This window comes from Narcine bancroftii, chromosome 5 (genome assembly GCF_036971445.1).
Source record: "Narcine bancroftii isolate sNarBan1 chromosome 5, sNarBan1.hap1, whole genome shotgun sequence".
In the NCBI taxonomy this organism is placed as follows: Eukaryota; Metazoa; Chordata; class Chondrichthyes; order Torpediniformes; family Narcinidae; genus Narcine; species Narcine bancroftii.
This window is the reverse complement of record NC_091473.1, coordinates 42,766,139-42,782,343: the sequence shown is the minus strand read 5'-3', so window position 1 is coordinate 42,782,343 and position 16,205 is coordinate 42,766,139. Positions and strand designations below refer to the sequence as shown.

The 16,205-nt window shown below is 39.9% G+C and overlaps 1 protein-coding gene across 2 annotated transcripts in view; it reads right to left on the bottom strand.

Annotated features, from left to right (window-relative positions):
- The window catches only part of atp2b2 (ATPase plasma membrane Ca2+ transporting 2), a 328,585-nt gene that overhangs the window by 60,607 nt on the left and 251,773 nt on the right, over positions 1-16,205 (bottom strand). For both annotated transcript variants that reach the window (XM_069937267.1, XM_069937268.1), the window contains exons 12-13: positions 11,729-11,970; positions 10,931-11,165 (exon numbers count right to left, since the gene is read on the bottom strand). In XM_069937267.1, the coding sequence (XP_069793368.1) occupies positions 10,931-11,165; positions 11,729-11,970 (477 nt within the window). The remainder of the gene's footprint in view (positions 1-10,930; positions 11,166-11,728; positions 11,971-16,205) is intronic.

The window sequence follows — 16,205 nt, the reverse complement described above, 5'->3', positions numbered from 1 at the left end:
GTCAGATTCCTTTGCTACCAGAACAGAGAGCAAATTCTTACGAGTGGCGGCAATGGGAGTGAAGGAAAGAGGAGGTCTGGTAGAACCTGGAGGAGTGAAAATCCTCTTTTACCTGGACATTAGTGTGGTGCTATTAAGGCACAATAGAGAATTTAATCAGGTAAAAAAATCTTAGACAAAAATGGATTGAGTTCACCATCTTTCACCCAGCAGGTCTGAAGGTATAAGGGCAGGAGGAGAGAAAATTTTTTTTAAACCACAGACCCCAGGGAGGCAACAGACTATGCAAAAACCCTGCCACCATCCTGGGATTAAATATAAATAAGAGGAAAATGGGAAATCAGAGGAAGGATTGACTGTATATACTGTAGTGTCGCCGAAAATTCTCCCAGAATCACAGTGTGGCTTTCGCGCAAACAGAGGAACTACTGACATGGTCTTTGCCCTCAGACAGCTCCAAGAAAAGTGCAGAGAACAAAACAAAGGACTCCACATCATCTTTGTTGACCTCACCAAAGCCTTCGACATCGTGAGCAGGAAAGGGCTTTGGCAAATACTAGAGCGCATCAGATGCCTCCCAAAGTTCCTCAACATGGTTATCCAACTGCACGAAAACCAACAAGGTCGGGTCAGATACAGCAATGAGCTCTCTGAACCCTTCTCCATTAACAATGGCGTGAAGCAAGGCTGTGTTCTCGCACCAACCCTCTTTTCAATCTTCTTCAGCATGATGCTGAACCAAGCCATGAAAGACCTCAACAATGAAGACGCTGTTTCCATCTGGTACCGCACGGATGGCAGTCTCTTCAATCTGAGGCGCCTGCAAGCCCACACCAAGACACAAGAGCAACTTGTCCGTGAACTACTCTTTGCAGATGATGCCGCTTTAGTTGCCCATTCAGAGCCAGCTCTTCAGCGCTTGACGTCCTGCTTTGCGGAAACTGCCAAAATGTTTGGTCTGGAAGTCAGCCTGAAGAAAACTGAGGTCCTCCATCAGCCAGCTCCCCACCATGACTACCAGCCCCCCCACATCTCCATCGGGCACACAAAACTCAAAACGGTCAACCAGTTTACCTATCTCGGCTGCACCATTTCATCAGATGCAAGGATCGACAATGAGATAGACAACAGACTCGGCAAGGCAAATAGCGCCTTTGGAAGACTACACAAAAGAGTCTGGAAAAACCTCACAAAGATAAGCGTATACAGAGCCGTTGTCATACCCACACTCCTGTTCGGCTCCGAATCATGGGTCCTCTACCGGCATCACCTACAGCTCCTAAAAAGCTTCCACCAGCGTTGTCTCCGCTCCATCCTCAACATTCATTGGAGCGACTTCATCCCTAACATTGAAGTACTCGAGATGGCAGAGGCCGACAGCATCGAATCCACGCTGTTGAAGATCCAACTGCGCTGGGTAGGTCACGTCTCCAAAATGGAGGACCATCGCCTTCCCAAGATCGTGTTATATGCCGAGCTCTCCACTGGCCACCGAGACAGAGGTGCACCAAAGAAGAGGTGCAAGGACTGCCTAAAGAAATCTCTCGGTGCCTGCCACATTGACCACCACCAGTGGGCTGATATCGCCTCAAACCATGCATCTTGGCGCCTCACAGTTCGGCGGGCAGCAACCTCATTTGAAGAAGACCGCAAAGCCCACCTCACTGACAAAAGACAAAGGAGGAAAATCCCAACACCCAACCCCAACCAACCAATTTTCCCCTGCAACCGCTGCAACCGTGTCTGCCTGTCCCGCATCGGACTTGTCAGCCACAAACGACCCTGCAGCTGATGTGGACATTACCCCTCCATAAATCTTGGTCCGCGAAGCCAAGCCAAAGAAGAATGAATATAGAGGGGAATGTTTTACTGTGCTATTGTTTAAATATGATTGTTTAAGTTAAATGAAGAATTAATATGGGGAGCTTGAAGAAAGGGGAGAGGGATTAGAGTAAGAAGTAGACGGGTGCAATACGCACATTCCAAAATGGTGAGGGATTTGGGTATTGGCACTAGGTATGGAAAGGGTAGATGGGTGATGGAGGGTTATTTGGGGTTTTTTTTTCTGAATTGTTGGTTTTAGTATTTTTTTTAGTTTGCTTAGGTTTTGCTATTAATGGGCCTCTGTCCATTATAATGCCAGATAAGAAGGCCACAGCATACAGATACTGCCTTAACTCATTACTGTTGGTAAAAACCATTTTATAGCTTAATTGGAGCTCAGATAGAATCGTTCTGTGAGATGAATTGTTCTGTGAGACTGACAATAACTTCCTAATATGGGAAAGATCAAACGCTTATTTCAGGGGCCAGATAATTGGTATCAAAAGGGGGCATATAAAAGAGATTAACAACTTGGAACAGGAAATAGCCCAATTGGAAAAAGAGTACTGAAGACCGGATTTGGAAGAAAAATACAGGAATGTAATGACTAATAAGCTGAAATATAATACTATGCAAACATAAAAGACAGAAAGTTGATCTTAAGATCTAGACAACAAGATTATGAGCTGGGGAAAAAGGCCCATAAAGTCTTGTCTTGGCAGATGAGAGCAGAAGAGATCTCAAGAACAATCAATGCGATTCAAATGGAGGATGCCAAGATTTCTCATAAACCAAAGGAAATAAATGAAACATACTGAAAGTTCAATAAAGAGCTACATAAATCAGAGTCAGGTGAGCGGGGGGAGGACCCTGCTAAAATAGACAATTTCTTGATTACATTTGAACTACAAAATTTGGATCAAGAGGATCGAGTGGGGCTGAGATTCCCTTTCTTTAGAGCTCCTGAGCTCTTTGCAAGCTGGTAAATCACCGGGGAGGATGGTTTCCCCATTGAATTTTATAAAGAGTTCAAAGATCTCTTAATGCCCCTTCTTATGAAGGTGGTGAATCAGGCAGTGGAGTCTTTCTCAACAGCAATCGTCACTGTGATCGCAAAAAATGACAAGGACCCATTGAGGCCCTCCTCCTTTATGCCCATTTCATTATTGTATGCAGATTATAAAATCAAAGCAAAAATATTGGCCAATAGGTTGGCAGAATATTTGTCAAAATTAACGAATCTAGACCAAGTTGGATATGTACAAAAGAGGCGATCAGCAAACAATATAGCTAGATTGCTAAATATAGTACATCTTGCACAGTCAGGGGTGGATCCAAGTGTGGCCATAGCTCTGGATGTGGAGAAAGCCTTCAATAGATTAGAGTGGGATTTTCTGTTCAGGTACTGGAGAAATTTGGATTGGGACAAACATTTATTAATTGGGTTAAGACACTCTATTATAAATCCCAAGCTAAAATCATTACAAATGGGCAAATATCTCTAGGGTTTCCATTGAGAAGGTCCAGTAGGCAGGAGTGTCCACTGTCCCCAGCACTATTCATACTGGCCACTGAGTCACTTGCAGAAGCTATTCAATGGAATTCAGACATAAAAGGGTTGTGAGCCAGGAGGAGCACAAGATCAATCAATTTGCAGATGATGAGTTAGTATATTTGATGTATCCCAGCAGCCACTGGCCAAGCTGAGGACCACTCTGGAGGATAATGGGAAGATCTCTCAGTATAAGATAAATCTGAGCAAGGGGGATTATAGACAATACCAACAGGGAAGTCAATTCAGATGGCCACAATAAGGCATTATATACCTGGGGATAAATGTAGACAAAGATTTACGCAACTTATACAAACTCAATTATCTCCCTTTGCTCCAGAAGATTAAGGAGGACCTTGGTAGGTGAAGAACTCTGCCCATAACTTTGATTGGCAGAGTTAAATGTGTTTTACTGGGCAGCCCAGGTGAGGTTTATCACCTCACTCTCTGAGGGAGTGTTCCCCACTCCCCGGCACAAATTGGACTACATGTGGTAGGTGAAAAGATAGCAGGAGAGTTTATATATAAATGGGACACGAAATTAATTTTAAAAATAAGATAAATCCATACTAAAGCATGTACTTCAGATATGGCAAAGAATAAATCAATGTATTGGATTGAAGGTGGGGATATCTCCCAAAATACTCTTGACCAAGAACAACTTAATATCCATGACTCTGGACAATAAGATCCTGGACACCTGGTACCAGAAAGGGATCAGGTGTATTGATGATTGTTACAAGTGAGGGCAGCTCATGTCATTCGAGCAGTTGAGGAATAACTATGATTTGTCTAATAGAACAAAGAATATATTTTTTTAAGGGATAAATTGAAACTATTCATGACCTTACCCATGTGTAGTGACATGGAAATTTTAATTCGAAGGGAGAATGTGCATAGGTTTATACCTATAATTATTTCATATTCCAAAGTGAGGGCTCTAAGCCGGGCTTACACAGGTCAAGGAAAAAGTGGGAGTCGGACTTAGGCACAACAACAGGTTGGTCAGACCTGTGTCTGGACAGCATGACAGCTGTTATTAATGCCAGGTACAGTTTTGTGCAATACAATTTCCTGCATCAACTGTACCTCACACCACAAAAGCTATATAAATAAAAATCAGTAATCTCGGAAATATGCTTTAGGTGTGGTGTGGAGATTGGAACCTTTATCCATTCAACCTGGCTGTGTAAAAAGTTGAGATCCTTCTGGAAGGACCTGGGGGACATTCTGGAAAAAATTACAAAGGCAGACTTTCCACAGGACCTTCTAGGAGACATTGGGCATGAGTTTTAAACTGCCCAAATACCAAATTTACAAATTGAAGGTCACCTTGTCAGTAGCCAGGAAGTGTACAGCAGTTACGTGGAAGTCTGACTCCCAACTAAACATTACATGATGGAATATGGAAATGCAAAGTTGCATTCCCTGGGAAAAAAAATCACTTACAATTTAAGGAGGAAATATGACACATTCATTACAGTGTACAAGTACATGATCCTTTATCCAGACATCTAAAATCTGGCAAGTGGGGACTGGAGATTGGGGAAGGCGGCCATAGGACCAGTGGTCAGGGCAAGACTGCTGGGTAGCTGAAGGACCGGTGGTCAGGGGAGATGGCTAAGGGACCGCAGTTGGGGGAGACAGCCGAGGGACCACGGTTGGGGGAGGTGACCGGATGGCCGAGTGACCGCGGTTGGTGGAGACGGCCGGGCAGGGGAGGGACCGCCGGCCGAGGGAGACTGCTGGGCGACCAAGGAACCTGCAGTCGGGGGAAGCGGCCAAGGGACCACGGTTGGTGGAGGCAACTGGGCGAATGGAAGGGGGTGGGGTTGGATACGGCAGCGCAATTCAGGTGGGCTTTCCGAAATCTGAAAAATCCAAAATTGGGAACACACTGTCCCCCAAGGGTTCCGGATAAAGGATCATGTACCTGTAGTAACCTTATCTGAAACACATAGGTACACAGATAGAATTTCACCCTTTTGGACTAAAGGAAATGAAACAATGCGTTCCAGCAAGGAAACGATTGGGATCAAAGAAGTGAGACGTGGCACAGGTGACCTGCGCTTGTTTCATTATCCCTTACCCCTTTTGATTTAAGTACCTGGGTTTTTTCAGTTTTTCTTCAGTTTTTTTGCAAGGGTTGTTGAACTCAATGGTACTTGTGAGGTTTTTTTTAAATATAATTTATATCACTTTATCCTCAGTTATATTGGGGCATGGGAGGGGGGAGGGGAGGTGAAAATGGACACTGTATGTTATACATAAGTGTTGAAAGAAAGTGTATTGTCTGAATCTATATGTTTTGAAAATCAAAGCGAAACAAAATAGATAAAACAAATTTTCTAAACTTGTATTTGATGGAAAGTAAAATGAGCTTTATTAGTGTTATATAAGTATTACAGTTTTCAAACTGTAATATTTAAATAACCACCTACAAGAAGAATTTTCTTGCTTGAAATAGTTCACTGCCCTTAAGGGTTTAGGGAGAATTTAAATGGTGTTGGCACCATAACAAATGAAAGCAAGTTAATTGGAAATGACCAGAGGGATGTGAAATTGCTAAATATATCTTTCTGACTTGTGGCTCTGCCAATTACACCCTTCTTTTCCACATCGGGAGTAATTGGCCTCAAGCAATAGTTGTTTGCTGATTCTTCTACTTGACAGTGATTTTGAGAAACCATTTCTTCAGTGGAGAGGAAAAACATGCTTGGGACATTGAATTGCAAGTTTCAGCTTATTACACTTAATCAATTACCTAGATTTGTAAAGTTATTATTAAAAAAATTTAAAAACATAGTGATTTGTGTTAATTGCACAGCTTTGTCATGTCTGCACAGTGCATGTTGTTGCTAAAATTCAGATACATGGACTTCAGTTTTGGCAGGAGAACATATACAGCCTCATCTGCAATGCACATTTATAACAAGGAAACAACCATGAATTTGTGACTCCACTATCATTTGCACATATTCATGTTTAAGGTGCGACCGTGTAACCGTGGAGGTGAATCGTTCTGGCATTCAGCATTCAGCAATCGAAAATGAACATGGACTTCAGCATGCACATTAATAGATGTGGAAGTCAAGGAGTGACTGCCAGCTCACTTTGCCACGCAGTGGTGAGGCTCAACTCTCACTGGAATTCCTTGGTGTCAGAACAGAATTACCACACACTCCTGCACCAGTTCATACTTGGCACAGAGTCTAGAATTCAATGGAGTGGGTGGGGTGCAAATTTGGGAGGTATGTACCTTCGTAAAAATTCTTCTTCACTTTAATATTTTTGGCCTTTTATAATTCTGTGTGTTTTATCCAACTTTAATTTTCAGTGTAATAACTGTTATTTTTAATTCTTTATTTCAGTTTCATCTTTTTTTTTAAAATGGCACAATCAATGAGAGTCAGAGGCAAAATTCTGCCCCTGTCCAGCTTTGCCTTCTAACAGATTTCCCCTAGAAGGGCAAGGCTTGGGCACTGTGCCACCATAATCCAGTCCTCAACTAACACAGGCCACAGAAAGTTATGATGCAGAAGGCAAGTTCTTCATTTCAAACTAACGATAGTGAATGCAGGCGAAGATTTCAGGTCAAGGAACTGAATCAAAGCTGCTCAGTATTTTGTGTTTTTTGCTGTTCTGAAGGCCAGCATCAATGACCTATCAATTGTGTGCAAAATCTTCCTCAGCTCTAGGATGATTACGAAGAATTTGGTCAATCATGATATTGAATGTATCCACCTGGAATCCATCATTTACTGCCTTAGTCCTTTCAGATCGGAACTGTTTCAACAAAAGGGTAATTCCAAGCAAGTTACTCAATGCAGAAAGTAGGCCACTATTAAATGGATAGCAACATTATCTCTCAAGCTAATTGGATAGCAATGGCAGTGTCTTGAGTGATAACAGGTTGAACATTTTGTTGTATTCCTAACTTTTATGTTTCATTTCAAATATATTACCAACTTGCCTCAGGAAATCTCCTTTATGGCAAAATAAGAGAATAAACAGTGGCTATTCCAACATATTTGTCTTATTAAATAACAGCTACCAAATGATCATGAACACAGCAGGTATTTGGAACTAACTATAGTCAGTTCTTTCTGATAATTATGTGTCTGCTTTTAATCTGTGACATACATCACTGTAACATAATAAAATACCTATCTAATTATCACTATAAATATTCTCATTTGCCCAAATCTGTTTCAATAGCTTGAAAATTGCTGGGAAAATTCTAGGGCGCTCACAGCACATATCATTAATAGTACATTTTAACAATAAATCAGTCTCTTTATTAACCGTCTTTCCTCTTCTGTGTCTAATTTGACACTAATTTCCCTTATTTCCTCTCCATCATTAGTTCTGTTTCTTTCCTTCTCTTCATCTCTAAATTTAACGGACTGGGAACATGATCTCAGGCTGCTAAATACCACTGTTGATCATTGTTAGTAATTCAAACTTCCAGCAGTGCAAAGTAGCAACAGAAATAAGGTGAGATTTTTTTTTTAAAAAAAGGTGGAATTTACAATGCTCACCAAAAATGTTTCTGGTCCAAGTATTAGAATCATAGAGTTTTACAGCACATAACCATATGACAGTTTACAGCATGGAAACAGGCCATCTCAGCCCTTCGAGCCTGTGCCAGTTCATTTGAACAACTCCACGAGTTCTCCCCTCCAACCCCCTCATATCCATGTACACATCCAACCTTCTCTTAAATGACAGAAAGGACCCTGCCACAACTATCTCCTCTGGAAGATCCTTCCATTCTCCCACCACTCTGAGTGAAGAAGCATCCTCTAACATTTCTCCTAAAGTTTTGCCCCCTTACCCTTACCTTATGCCCTCTTGTTCCAACCTCCCCTGCCCTCAGGGGAAAGAGTCTACTCACATCTAGTCTATCTATTCCCTTCATAATCATAAATACCTCTATCAAACCATCTACGTTCCAATGAATAGACATAAACAGGCCCTTCTGTCCACCTTTCACTCATCCACATTAACCTTATTTGCCCACACAAGATCAATCTCCTTTGATACCCTGACTACTGAAGAGCATGTCTAAATGTTCTGTAAACATGTTAATTGTCTCTGGCTCTATTACTTCCTCTGTCAACGAGTTACAGAGTTCAACCAACCCAAAATATTTCCCCTCAAATCCCCTTTAAAATTCTTTAAATATAAGCACTTTTGTTTTTGGCCTGCCTCAGCTTTGCCTCTAATTATCTTATCCACTTTTTATGACCGCCTCTCAGCCTCCTCTTCAGGAAAATAAAAACGCAGCCAATCCAATCTGTTCCTATAACTGAAGTCCTCCAATCCAGGCAACATTCTGGTGAATCTCCAGTTCAGCTTTGATTTTATGTTGCACAATCTTCTGCTGCTGCTTTACCATAAAAATTGTGCAGGAACATTCAAAAAAGTCTAAAGAAATATCCACATTGTTTCAAAGGCATTACTTACACTGCTAAGTTTCAGCTTAGCCATTATTTGTCCACAGGAACAACTGTTTAACATTATAATCAATAAGTGAGAGCCCCTCACAAGAATATCATCTGCTCAAAAGGTAAAGAAAAACAAGTCAAAAAGTGAAGATGTGCTGCTTGACTCATACATATTTATTTTCAACCTAAATAACAATATGGAGATTAACTAATTTTAACATTGCTAGTCATTAAGGGATGAATGTGTAGGGAATTTAATGACAAGAAGAATTCTGTGGATTTGAAGATCCTAAAAAGTTTTTTTGCTGTGTAGAAACATGCAATGACAAGAAATTCTCTAAGATGAACAGTTTGTTTTTTTTCAGTTCAGAGTCCTCATGTTACTTTTTGGTCCTGTTTGGTTACTAGATTAGGGTTGAATGACTGAGGCCAGTTGGCCTTTGGTTTTCCTCCAGACACAGTGGATCACTCTGATCAAAGCTGCCATCATTCAGGTATTGAAATCTCCAGGGATGTACTGGGAAATGAGGAAGCTTTGGACATTTGGACAGTCATACCATTGAGTCTGTTGCTGGACTATACATGGAGTCCACAGGTCTTAAATAAGTAATTGTTTCTTAGATCTTGAAGGGAAAAGATACAGGAGTCAATGAACAAGGTCTTCTAGGTATTTTAAAAATTATTGCTTTAGCTAAATGTTTAAAATTATTTATAGAAGTCTTCATGTCTTTTGGTTAATCTTTCACACACATTTAAAGACCATTTAACACTTTAGCTTTGTCTTATATTCTTGGAGCACAGCTGAAAAAGTTGGGATTGTGGCATTCAGCACAAAGTGAATGTCTATTGTCACAAGTGAAAAAAAATACAATTTGAAATAAAAAATTACAATTGAGAAGGCTCGTTCCCCAAAAGAAAATTAACACTGGGAATTTAAAACAATTTAAAGCATTTGTTGTGTAGATATTTTCATCCATTTCCTTAAGTCCTATTTACATTTTTCCATCTTTATTTTGCTTTCTGTACACATTTAAATTCAATTTATATTTACTGCCTAAATTTCCTAAGTTGTTTCGTCTCTGCTGTATTGAAATTCATCTCCCGCTGACAGCAGAGTAAATTCTACCTTACTTTAGAAAGTCAGTCTACTAAAGTCAAAGACACGATACAATAGACTGATGCTGCCAACCAGGGTTAAATTTCTGAGCATGTGTGTTCTTCATTATGACTGCTTGGAAAACTGTATTGTGGCTTGGCTTTCTCATGGGTTCCACAAAAATTTCATGAGTGTATGCAACTAAAGAAGATATCTGAACAGAGATACTCTTAGTTAACAAGTTCACAAGATATCTGCAAAAAACTGATTCTGAGATATCACTGAGAGCAACCATCAAACTATGATTTATTTTTCTTTTTTGAAAGTTTAATTCCTCTTAGCACTATCTAATTGATAAATTCATGGTCAGATAACTGTCCAGAATTTCCTTATTGTTCCCAATATTAATTGCATATAATATCACAAACATGTATAATATCATTTGAGTGTGATGTATTTTCATGATGCACTTCCTGGTTTTTGAGTTTTAAGCTTTGTGTTCATTAATATTTTTTTTAAAAAGTGAAAATAATTACTCAGATCTACATGACAGTCATTTGAGCATAAAAAGTCAGAGCACATATATTCATGAAAAATTAAAAAGCTTCTCTTTTGGTAAATGTTTTAAATAAAACTGAATTGATAGGAGTTCCTGATATATCACCCTATGCACAAACTGAATTACAATTCAGTATTAGAAGCTTGATGAAGGACATTTGTCAATTAGTACAGTCATTTTTGTGACAGACCCAAACCAAAGTGATGCTTCAGAATCCCTTGCTCGGTATTGCAGGAATAAAACCTTTTATTTTCTACTGGCCTCTTTAATGTAGCAACTATGAACAACAGATTTGTAGAATATTGTAACACACAAACTATGAACTGGGTCCATTGATGTTATTGTGTTATTTATATGGATCAATTTCTTTGACTTAATCTACTTAGTCTTGATCTAAATATTTGATCCCCCTGCCAACCAAGAAGCAAGCTAAAATTTTATTTGCTTACCTCTGGTCTGACTGGGTCCTCAATGCCAACGACAGCTATACATGTCAAGTCTAATAAAATGTTGCTTTCATTGTCCCAGTCAGGCTCTGGACTACCTGGAAAGTCACGGAAGGCAATACAAATGGTCCTCAGTCCATCGCAAGCCATGGGCTCAATTACTTTCTTCACCATCTCATCACGGTCACGAGGCCTGAAGAGCCGTGGCTCTCCGGCACTATTTAGGATGTTGGAGCATCTAAAGTAGAGAAACACGTTGCCATGTTAACTCAGTCTGAACAGAAATAAATAATGAAATCACAGGGGCACGTCAAAATGAGATGGGCAGTACAGCTGAGAATTAGAACACAAATCGCAATGCAGCTCATTGTTCTTGGCTCATGACAACACAACTCAAACAAAACTTCCACAGGGCCACCATCTTAGTCCATCTCTGCTCATCTGGTCTTCACATGGAGTCCGATGCCAAAAGCTAATGTGAGCAACTGATTATTAAAATATTCACACACTATTATTACAAGGCCATTATTTCTACCAAATATATTATCAATGTAAATAAAGAATACATTTGTCTATAAACAAGAAATCTGTAGATGCTGGGTTTAGTGCTGCCTGAAAAGTCAAATGCATTTTAGTCCTGCATTATCCATGTCAAAATTATTTATATTTTTTGGGTCAATTAAGGAAACATCTAGAATACTAACACAAACATATCCTTAATTATTACAAAAATTACACAAAGAAATTATGCAAAGCATGCCCTCATAATTTACATGAATGTTTCTACACCATTTTACATACTTTTTTAGGACTATTTCTGAGGCTCCTTTACTATACATCCTGAAACTTCCATCTTGCATTCTGATGACAGTACTCATGGACTTCCTCTCAGAGTTGAAAGTGTAGACCTTGTAGAGCTTCTCTTCTGGTGTCAGATCACGAATGGTTTGGTAATCTCGCTTCAAGTCCAAGATGAATCCCAACAGCCCACATTCTGTCTTGTTACCAACCTGACGGGGCAAACCAATGTCCTTGTCTGGAGGCTGGAAGGGAAGGAAAGGAAACCTACAAGTTAGCAGTTGAAAAGGAAAAGAGAGGAAAATATTTTGGATTCCCTCAATGCATCATCGAGTTTCTTCAGAGATCGGTTTCCTCCTGTGGAACAGTGGCCTCGAACAAAGTTAATAATGTTTTAATCGAAAGACAAGATTGAAATATTTCACCTTCTTACAAGCAAAGAGTTTCAATGGCATTGGCCTGAATTTTCATGAGGGGGCCCCGCCAACCCAAGTCACTGTCAGCATTCCTTATTTCCCACAACTTTACATCTTCAATCCTAGAAGGTTGACCCTGCTGAGCAAGGTAGTCTTGCAGCAACATGGCAAGACATAAAGCTTTGGCAAAGCCTTAAACAAAGTGACATGGACAGTGCCAAGCAAACTTCCTAATGGACTCCAGGCAACTTTTAACAGAAGGCCCTGCCTTACCCTTGCAGGCTATCAAAGCTGTCATGGGTTTTCATATCTCTAATGTTCAAACAGATTTAAAAATGATGAGAAATGAAACAAAAGTAAATGTTTTTAAAAATAGAATTAAACCTTCAAAATAGGATGCATATCAATTGGGAAAGTGAGCCAAGGAGTGGGAAATCAGGGCAGGACATGCACAGTATACCAGAGATCCATGGAGGGTATTATAGAAGGAAGAAACCAAGGAGTACTGATGCATAATTCTCGTAAAGTGGTGAATCAGGTGCACAGGGTAGTGAAGGGGCAATTTGCACATTTTCCTTCATTGAGTAAAGGTAAAAGTTCCATTTTGGTCACATAATACTGCATTTAGAACGTAACATACATGAAATTCTTTAACTTTTTGTCTACCGTAAGGCAGACAGAGAGTCGCCACTTTGTCCAGCGCCCCTCACAGAAACCTGGTGTTCTTAAGCAGTCTCCCCTCCAAGTACTGACTAGGGCTGGGACTCAGCTTCCAAGATCAGACAGTCTTAGGTGTATTCAGATACAAAAGTTTGGACCACTTGATACAGCTGGGCAAAGGATTGGTGAGACCACACGGAGTATTATGCCCAGGTAGAAAGGACATCATAAGTTGGAAGGAATGCAAAGATTTACCAGGATGTTTCTGGGGCTGAAGGGCTCGAGCTTTTGGAAGAGGTTGGAGAGCCTGGGTTTTATTCCCTGGAGTATAGGACATTGAGGGATGGCCTTAGAAAGGGATATAAATTCATGATGGGCATGGATAAAACGAATGCTCATGATCTTTCCCCCCCCCCCCCCCCCCCTGGGTAGACAACATCTTAGAATTAAAGGGAACAGGCTTAAGGTGAGAGGGGAGAGATTTAAGAGAGACCTGAGGGGCAACTTTTTCAATCAGAGTGATTCATACCCGAACAAGCTGCCAGAGGAAATGCTAGAAACTGGTACAATTATGTCATTCAAAAGACATTTGGACAGATATGTGATAGGAAGGATTTAGGATAATGTGGTCTTAATGCAGATAAATGTGACCAATCCAGAAGGCCAAATTAGTTAGCACAGTTGAGTTGATCCCTGTTTCCTGCTGTTTGACTCTATGACTCTAAACTTGAGAGCACTCAAAATAATTTTTAAAAGTGAAACAAAACAGTTTTGAGACTTCTTCTTTGGCTTGGCTTCACGGACGAAGATTTATGGAGGGGTAATGTCCACGTCAGCTGCAGGCTTGTTGGTGGCTGACAAGTCTGATGCAGGACAGGCAGACACGGTTGCAGCGGTTGCAAGGGAAAATTGGTGTGTTGGGGTTGGGTGTTGGGTGTTGACTATGTAAATTACATGCATCTCACGAATGGATCAGATAGCTCTGTTGGAACCATTGATCTATTTTTAATTTTATCTGGAGTAGACTGCACTACCGGTAGATCATTTTCAGATCATATCAGACACAAAGGAGGACTGGCAACTATTCAGGTTAGTTAACAATTATTCATGCAAGGCAATTTCTCCCTTTAATAACACAAATCAGAACTCTATATTAAAATCATCATGGAACATCGTACCACCTTTGTTTAAAGGGTATCGTGGGGATGGCAGCAGGACATGTGTTTGGTGCTTGTACGTGGATGCATTTAAGCATCTTCTGAAGGCATGAAAGCGATTGAACTCTATTTTGTGAAACCAAGAATTGAGTAAATCTGGGAGTTCTCTCTCATCCCTGCAGATTATGCCTTTGAGAGCAGACACACTTTTTTTGATTGTTGCTTGAATTTAGGTTGACTCCATGAGGAACTGTGTAGGTTCTGCTTTTGCACTTATATGGGGGTAGAGGAGATACAGAAGTACATTCAAACTGTGATGGAATGTCAGCTGAGATCTTGTCCAAGTCTCTGGTCCTTGAATGAGTCCTTGGCATGTATGCCACCAAGTGAATGACATCCGATATTAGAATCTTTCATACCCCATCACCACTTTGATCATTTTATCACTTCTGCCTTTAAGACAAGCAGAGATTGCACAGACATTTCCACCCTTCCCACTTTTCCTACCTGTCTCCTTACTTTTTCAATTCAACTCAAATGGCATTGATTTGAAATTAACTCCCTTCAAAGATGCTGGTGACCTGCTGAGCATTTGCTGTTCATTTCGAATTTCTGGCATCTGTGGTATATTGTTTTTTGTGTTAATATTCATTGCCAGCCTCTTGACAATTTAAACAAATAGCTTCAAATTCAGAATTTTATAAATTATGCACTAGAGAAGCATCTCTATTGCTAGGTAGGATGATTAAATTAATTGCAATAAAGCTGACAGTCAAGTCTCATTCTCAATACAATTCCAACAGTAATTTATTAATATCTTTGAACACAATATGTCCAGGAAATGCACATTTAGAAAATTAAACAACTACAGAAAAACCCCTGGTATCCGGCCTATGGGGATTGGTAGCTACTGGATATGAGAATTTTCTGGTTGACTGAGACACACTCCTACAATGCCTAACTAATACACCAGCATTAAGAATAAACAGTTTAAAAGACAAAAGACAGTGCAAAATGTAAAGTCATTTGGAAAAAAAAAGAGCATTGTCATTTTTAATTATGTAAAGCTCACTTTAATCGGGTAATTCCTGTAACTTACAAAATATAAATTTAAATTCAAACCCCAATCACTGATGCTGTGACAGTGTTGTGCTAACTGTGGTGCCATCATAATTAACCCCCCTCCTCCGAGTCTGTAGATAAGGCTGTACTAATTTAATAATATACAAGATAAAAACTCTTACTAAACAAAGATAAAGAGATACTTTAAGAGAGTCACCCCAATGGTGAGCAGCATCAACCAGTTCTTCATCCTGGGCAACGCCATTTTATTCAAACACAACTTTATTCAACCAGCTACTACGAGCAAATCACAACCAAGGCTCTCTGCTGGCTAAATATTTGCTCCCATCTTCACCAAAGATTTGTGTGTTACTTCAAAGAACATTTTCTTTCATCATTTTAAACTTTAATTTTTAATTATTTTAGTATTTATTTTCCTCAATTTTTTTTGCCGTTTGCTTGAATTCTGGATAACGGGGCTTTTTACTGTATTGTAACAATGTTTCGATACTCATGCTAAAGAACCTGAAAAGAATCCAAATATGTTTCCTAATTAAAACTGTATCTGAATAATTGAGCCTAACATTTTTCCATGAAAACTATAGATTCTATCTCCTGATCTATCCATACAAAATACTGGAGAAAATTGCTTGGTTGTAAACTGAGCAAATGCATCCTTGGCAATGTGCAGACATGATTTTCCACCAGGTTCTCCGTGATAATGACGGCAGGTGAGAGCAAGCTTTCCTGAAGTAAGTGACATGGACCACCCAGCTGCTTCTCTGGTAACATTTTGCCACTTTCTTATGCTCCTCAGAAAGTCTTTATTTCACCCTTGAGAAATCTCATAGGAACCTACAAAAATCTGTCAAGACTATGCAGATTAAATGCATCATGCTCCTGATGACTGGGGATTCTCAAGCAGTAAGCCTCTTATGACTGGATAGAAATCTCTTCAGTAAAGTCTGCAGACACCGTGATTGAAGTAAAAACACAATGCTGGAGAAACTCAGCAGGTCAAACAGTGTCCTTTATAGAGCAAAGGCACATAACCAACATTTCGGGCCTGAGCCCTTCATCAAGGAATGAGAAAAACATCAGCAGGTGCTCATACAAAATGGGAAATTTCTTCAAGGTGAATTAATAGAATGCTTTATTACCAAAGCAGTTGAAACCAAATTATTA